Raw genomic sequence first — 7,923 nt, 5'->3', positions numbered from 1 at the left:
AGAGTATTTAAGGCAATTCATTATGAAGTATTTTAAGTTTTCCTAGAGTATTATAGTTAGTTTTCTCATAATTAGAATATTTTAAAAGTCCTGGTTTGGACTTCGACCTCTCCTTGAAAAACTTAACATATTTTTGAGAAATTCTAGGGTAAGTCAGGGTATTCCTAAGTAACTATTTTTATGGAGTAGCTTTCACTCCCTTACATTCCTTATGACCTATACTGTAGCCTATATAATTGATCCTTACAAGACTTTGATAAGCTAGTCAGGGATAACATCACTGTTTACTAAGTGTGATCAAATGTCTCAGATAAATCCCAGAGGGAGTCAACTGTGGATAGGATTTAACAGTCCTTGTTCTTGATTTGGTTTCTTAAAGAATTATTTTTCTGAAGTGGGTTGTGTTGAGCTCTTTCAGTGTTAAAATTCAAAGCTGCTACAGAATGGAATAAGAGATTCTGATACATTCCTTTCTTTAGAATGATACTAGTCAGAACTAATGACTGACATTTTCCTGAAGTTTTAGCAATTCAGTGTCAAGGAAAGGAAAATGTCTGTCAAGTGGTACCAGAAGTGCCCTTTGGTAAAAATTGCTTCACTTATTAATTGCCTGCAGCACTGAGTGAAGAAGTTCTGATACTAATATACTACTGTTAGTAATTTTTTTTCTATGTGAGAAGAGCTTTACACTGCAAAAATAAGATTTGCAAAATGGGAGCATACAGTTGTCAGGAAGTCAGATCTCCAAAGGCAGATGGAGTGCAAGGTGAGTTGGAATCCCAGAATCCCAGAATGGTTTAGGTTGGAAGGGACCTTAAATTCATCTTGTTCCAACCCCTGCCATGGGCAGGGACACCTTCCACTCTCCCAGCTTCCTCCAAGTCCCATCCAGTCTGGCCTTGGACACTTCAGGGATACAGGGGAAGCTTCTCTGGGCACCCTGTGCCAGGGTCTCTCCACCCTCACAGGAAGAAATCTGGTAAAATGCAAAACTATACACTGCCATGTAAATGAACAAATTAGGAACGTTTCTAAGAACTTTTTGCTGAAAGAGACACAAAAAGAAATTTAACACATTCAAGCTGCACTAATGGTGTCCAGCTCACTGTATTTCTAAGAATATTTACTTGATTCTGTTTTATATTTCCTGTATGATTTAATAGTGGCACCACGGATCCCCTCTGCAATGTGTTCTTGTTGCTTTTAAGGATGTGAAAAAAAGGCCACCAAATACTGTCCAAGTGCAGGCTGTTCTCCTGCCAAGACATCAACATGAGGGTTTTATGCTCAGGGGACAGCTGTGGTGCAGATGCAGAGCTGTGCTCCCCAGGAAGAGCCCTGCTTGGCACAGGGACACTGCTGTCATGGCCAGAAAATTGGAGACCATGTCCCTCATGTCAGCACTCCTGAGATTATATCCAGGTACTGTGTCCAGTTTGGGGCTCTCCCTACAGGAAAGATGTTGACAGACTGGAGGAAGGGAAGGCAAGGGAGGCCCCCAGGGATGGCTAGGTCTGGACAACTTTCCCCGAAAGGCCATAGGAGCTGGGCTTGGTCAGCCCGGGGAAGGTAAGACTTTGGAGACCCCACACAGCCCCTTCCTGTGAGGTTATTGAGCCAATCTTCTCTCAGCCAAGGTGAGAGGTGACAAGAAGCCAAAACAAGAAAGTTCTAGATGAATATAGTGAAAACCTGTTCCCCATGAGAACACTCAACAGCAGCACAATTTCCCAGCAAAGTTGTGCAATCTCCATCCTCGGAGGTTTTCCGTACTCAGGCAGTTCAAACTGTGAGTGGCATAGTCTGACCCCAGAGCCGACCTGCTTTGAGCTGGAGCTTGGACAGGAACCTCCTGAGAGCCCCTCCTGCCCAAGTTATACCATCATCCTGTGATTCTGCACTTGGGTGCAGAAAATAAAGCCTGGGAGATGGATAATAATGTATTTCAATACAATGCAACACTCTGTGTTGGGAGCATTTTTGTTCTCTGAAGCAGGTAGCAAAACCATGCAGAATGAGAGCTGAGAGGGTTTTCATTAGCTCCTGCTTTCCACTGTTCCTGCTGTAATGGAAACATTTCTTCTGTTCCTTGCAGCAGCAAAATAATAGTGAGGAAAATTACTCCAGTCAACTGAGCTATGTTGTTCCCATGTCATCCTTTCAGGTGAAATATTTATTACCTATTAAAGTGAATGAAGGCTGCCCATTCACTTCTTTTCAGAAAGCAGCATATAGAGGGAAGAGAAAATGTTCATGTTTTTAAAATGAAAACTGAATTCAGTTTTTCAGAGAACTGAAAATAAGAGACAAAAGATGGGAAAAATTAGGATAAAATGTCCATGTTGGTGCATTACTCCACTGTGGTACATTACACTAAAGCAAGATTAGGGTATAAATAAATTATAGCAAAAGAAAACTAAGTGGGCATTGGTAGGATGAGGTAAGGTCTGCCCCAGCAGTAGTAAAATAAAATCCTTTTCCAGTGCTGAGTGTCCCTGTCAGAAAGAGCAAGAGGGATTTCTGAGGCATTTATCCTTTGTGCAGGGTACAAACTGTGTGCAGAGCAGCTTTGCTCAGGATCAACTGAGCAGTGGAGCAGGAGGAAAAGGCATTGAGGTTGTTCTTCTGAACCAACACTGGCTCAGGCTTTGGTTTAAGATTAAGATTCTTTAAAAACAAAATAGAGCAAGCAAGCTGCATGATCTTTAATGAGAAATGTTTGATATTGTGACTGGCGAAGAAGGGAAATTAAACAAGATTGCTCAGCACAGATTGGTATTGTGGTTGTAACTGTGATGCGCTTCTTCCTCCTGCCAGAGCTGTCTGGTAAGAATGTCCAGTGGCAATCAAGGGAAAAAGCTCTTTTCTAGATCATAAGAGACCTGCAAGATAATAACCCTGTGAAATATCTGCAGAACTTTGCAGATTGTAGCTTTATTTTGAGGCTTGTAGACAAAACAAGAGGGAGAGAGTTGGGGCAGATTAACTACTCACAGAGGTAACATGAATAAATGTGAATTGTAATAGAATCCATGTTGCTCAAGGATCAAAATGTACAAATTAGGGATTCTATCGGCTGTATTCCTCTGGAAAAGAAGTTTGGCATGAGACCTCACAGGCTCTTCAGTATTCAGGCCCTGCCATTAGTAAGTACTTGCTTTCAAAGAATTCACTTAAAACCAGTACGTAGCCACATTTGGACAGTCAGTGGTGACCCTAGAGGTAAAGATACTGCTAAAAACAGTAGTTGGTAAATCCAGAATGAGCTGGGTGTAGCAGAGATAGGAGCAGGTAGCCAAAGAGTGGATCTCATTTAAGAAGGGTCAAAGACTTATTTTTACTCCTCCGGTGTATCCCAAAAATTTCAGTGTACTTGATCCCAACAGAGCTTTAATGGAGAAATGCATTGCTCAGGCAGTGAGCAAGCAGGGGCATCAAATCTTCCACCTTTGATGGGAACAGTGACAGGAAGAGTTCTTTGATGCAAATTGTTTATAAGAAGGTGGGGAAAAATATCTCAAATATCTCAACTCTAAACTTGCAATAGAGCCCAAAAGCTTTGGCAGCTTCAGAGGCAGGAAGCATTCCAGTGTAGGCACAAGCTAAACAATCCCACAACCACATCTGGGGTGACAGCAGCAGGATGGTGCTATCAGTGATGCGTAGTAATTCAGAGGTGATTTCATAGCAGCATTCAACTGCATGGTTCAGAAAGCGATTGTATCAGCAAAGTAAAAACAGAGTTTGAAACTGGCCAAGAATTTGAGGAGTAGCTGCAAAATAATATTATCTGCTTCATAAAATGAAGTTTCAGGCAGTGATCCAAGGGTTTTGCCCATTTAATAAATGAATGATAGTTCCAAATAGACACCCTCAAATCACAGTAATGACCATACAACTGAAAAAGTATCTGAAATTCACATTCTTCAACATTTCATGAGGCAAAACCCCAAACTCACTTAGACTGAAAATAAAAATGTATTTACAGAATCTATAGCCTTAGTGCTTACACTCAGAAATTCACAATATTTTCAGAGTATTGATCCTTTGAGAAGACATTTTATGTATCCTTAGCTTTGGAAATGTCTCCAAGGCACATTAAGACTGTTGCCCGATCCGAAGAAAACACAAACAACCGAAATCGTTTATGCGGTGCTTTATTGAGGGCCCGGGAGCCTGTGGACTAGTGTCCAAAGACAGAGCCCCATTTCACAGAAAAATCACAGGGTTTTTATATGTTTTCTACACGATTTCTTCATCATCATAATTTCTTAATTCTCTTTCACTACCTGGTACGATTATCTCTCTGACATTTAAATTTTGCCAAAAGTACATTCCTAGATTATCTCCTAGTTACACTGCTTACATTGCAATATCTGCCGTATAGTTCATCTGCAGGTTACATGTGGCCTACCAAGCCTTAGCATAACTACTACTAATGTCAAACTAATGCTAACTAATACAGTTTATTGAACCAAATGGCAACAATTCCCCCCCTTTTGAGCATTCTTCAATCTTCTGCAAGAATGCTCAACTCTTAGTTATCGTTGGTTCTTTCAAATGCTGGATTATCCTGCCCAACGACATCTTCATACTTCGGAGGAGGTCGGCGTCTTTCATTGAGGCGTATCTCATTGGTTCTTGTCAAGGCTTTTATCACTCTTCTGGTGCGTCTTGTTTCTTTTTCGATGACTCCTAGAACACACTTATAGGCTAACCAAACGATTAATAACAAAACTGCAAATAACAGAATGTACTGTACTATTGACGAAACCTATCCAGAAACCTGAAGTCCTAAGGACTCAAATATAGCTCTGATCCAATTATGTTGTGCTTCTTTTTCAATTTCTCTTGTTTTGGATTCAATCGTTTCCAATTGAGAAATATCTTTTTCTACTTCAATGGTCACATTTGGAATATGGATGCAGCAATGGTCAATTTTCGTTTTTAGATATTGACACACACCACGCTCTTTTAACAATAGCATATCTAGTGCCATCCTGTTCTGTAAAGTCATTCGGGATGTGGCTTGTAATTGCAAATTCATGTCTTTAAATCCTTTAATTGTTTGATTCATCCGCTCCACTTGACCACTCGATTGAGGTCGCCAAGGGGTGTGTAAGTCCCAAGATATGTCTAACATCCTGGCCACCTCTTGTACTATTCCTGCTGTAAAGTGTGGGCCTCTATCTGATGACAGTCCTAACGGTACCCCAAATCTTGGAATAATTTCCTTCAACAGTGTTTTGACCACTTCCTTTGCCTGATTGGTGCGACAAGGAAAGGCCTCAGGTCATCCTGAAAAAGTGCATACATACACTAAAAGATACTTAAAGTTCTGTGCTTTCGGTAATTCTGAAAAATCTACTTGCCAGTAATCTCCTGGTTCTGGTCTCACTTGTAATTTCTCTAACTGAATCTGTTTCTTAACTATTGGGTTATTCTTCAAACAAGTTGAACACATGGCATTCACCCGTTTTGCCAATGTTAACATCTGGTTAAAAATTACTTCTCTTTTTAGAAATGTTACCAATGCCTCTGCTCCCCAATGGCATTTATTATGTTCCGTCTCTAAGATGGCTTTCATAATTCGGGTGGGAACTACAATTTGTCCCATGATTGTTACATACCATCCAGTTGCATTCTTTTGCGCTTTCAGCAGCGATGCTAGTTTTTCATCATCCGGGGAATACTTTGGTTCCTGAATTAAATGTGGAGTTACAGGACTCACCTTAGTGGGTATCAGGGCCATTTGGGTCCACACTTCTCTGGCCGCTTCTCGTGCTGTGACATCAGCTAATTTGTTTCCTCGATATATTTTTCCTTCCTCCTTCTGGTGACCTCTCACATGCATTATTGCAACCTTTTCAGGTTGGTGTACTGCATCTAGCAAGGCTAGAATTTCAGTTCTATATTTGATAGTAGTTCCTTGGGAGTTCAATAACCCTCGTTCTTTCCACAAGGCGCCATGAATGTGCACAACCCCAAAAGCATATTTAGAATCAGTCCATATATTCACTTTCTTTCCAGAACTTAACATTAGGGCTCTAGTGAGTCCAATGATCTCAGCTCGCTGAGCTGATGTTCCAGGAGCCAAAGCTTTTGCTTCCACTACAGTGGTAACTGTTACCACTGCATATCCCGCATACCTGGTACCGTTTTCTACAAAGCTGGACCTGTCGGTGAACAGTTCCCAATCCGGATCTTCCATTGGAACATCTTTCAAATCCATTCGGCTGGCATACACTTGTTCAATCACCTCCATGCAGTCATGTGCTAATTCTCCTTCTTCTTGCCCACTGCGGAGAAATTCTGCTGGGTTAACATGATTAGTCATTTTTAGATCTACATCATCCTGTTCTCTCAGAATTGCTTGGTATTGCAGCATTCTGCTGGATGAAAGCCAGTGACCCCCCTTTTGTTCCAAGACTGCCAGTACCATGTGAGGCACAAATACCTCTTTTTTCCTTCCCAAAGTCAATTTCCTGGCTTCCTGGATGAGGATCACTGTGGCCGTAACTGCCCGCAAGCATGACAGCCAACCAGCACTTACTGTATCCAGTTGCTTCGAGAAATACCCTACCAGGCATTTCTATGAACCAAGTCTCTGAGCTAGCACTCCCAGTGCCAATTTCTGTCTCTCATTCACATACAACTGAAAGTCCTTGTTTAAATCTGGAAGGCCTAATGCCGGAGCTTCTTTTAATGCTTGTTTCAAGTCTTCAAAGGCCTTTTTCCTCTGTCGATTCCAGCTCAACTGCGGTTCTTTCAACGCTTCATATAATGGTTTAGCTAGAAGTCCAAAATTTAGAATCCACAGCCTGCACCACCCTACCATTCTTAGAAAGGACCTTAGTTCTTGATGGTTCCTGGGAAGGGGAATAGCACAAATAGCTTCCACTCGATTGACTCCCAACCGTCTCTGGCCTTGGGTGATTTCACATCCCAAATATATTACACTTTCTTTTATCAGCTGTGCTTTTTCTTTTGACACTCGGTAGCCAGCTTGGCCCAGCATATTCAACAGAGCAATAGTCAATTTCAGACACATTCCTTTTTCTGCTGTCGCTAAAAAGATATCATCCACATACTGGAGAATGACATAAGAGGAAGGTAACTCTCTTACCTCAGCAGTCTTCCATTCTTCCAATTCCTTTGCCAGTTGATTTCCAAATATTGTAGGGCTGTTTTTGAATCCTTGCGGCAGTCGAGACCAGGTGAGCTGTCTCTTTCTTCCAGTATCAGGACTCTCCCATTCAAAGGCAAAATATTTCCTGCTTTCCAATGCCAGAGGGATGCAGAAGAAAGCATCTTTCAAATCAATAACAGAGAACCATTTAAATGTTTCTGACACAGATGTTAATAAAGTATACGGATTGGCAACCACTGGGTGAATGTCTTTAGTAATGTTATTAATTGCCCTCAAATCCTGCACTAGCCGATACTTACCATTGGGTTTTCTAACTGGAAAAATAGGAGTGTTAAAGTCTGATTCACATTCTTGCAAAATTCCTTGTGCTAAAAGCTGAGTTATCAAAGGAGCGACACCCTGTTTAGCTTCTAACTTGATTGGGTATTGTTTTATTCTCACTGGCTGAGCTCCTTCTTTTAATTCTACTACCACCGGCTGAGCAGCTTTTGATTTTCCTGGATTCCCAGTCTCCCATACCCAAGGTACTACAGCTTGATCTACTTCAATAGGAATAGGAGAGGGATCAATTTCTTTTATTACAAACAATTTAGCAATTTCTTCTCTCGGAACTTCTAATTTCACTCTCTCATTCTCGAATATGATTCTGACATTTAATGATGACAACAAATCTCTGCCAAGCAATGGCTTGGGGCAATTAGGCATGTACAAAAACTGATGATCTAATTCTTTTCCTCCAAATCTCAAATTTAATGGTTGTAAAAAAAAAGGGT

General features: G+C 41.1%; 1 protein-coding gene across 1 annotated transcript; it reads right to left on the bottom strand.

The window, feature by feature from the left end:
* Positions 1-5,293: 5,293 nt before the first annotated feature.
* LOC148183666 (uncharacterized) lies at positions 5,294-7,258 on the bottom strand. Its single transcript, XM_088060660.1, has 2 exons — positions 7,127-7,258; positions 5,294-6,299 (listed from the first exon to the last, which is right to left on the bottom strand). Exon 2 carries the CDS (start codon positions 6,263-6,265, stop codon positions 5,294-5,296), a length of 972 nt encoding a protein of 323 aa, XP_087916786.1. The 5' UTR covers positions 6,266-6,299; positions 7,127-7,258.
* Between the last annotated feature and the right edge of the window lie 665 nt (positions 7,259-7,923).

This window comes from Pseudopodoces humilis, chromosome 10, assembly GCF_049639895.1.
Source record: "Pseudopodoces humilis isolate 2021_Gansu_Grassland_sample_001 chromosome 10, ASM4963989v1, whole genome shotgun sequence".
Classification (NCBI taxonomy): Eukaryota; Metazoa; Chordata; class Aves; order Passeriformes; family Paridae; genus Pseudopodoces; species Pseudopodoces humilis.
Note: the sequence above shows the minus strand (reverse complement) of the source record. Positions and strands in the feature narration are given on the sequence as shown.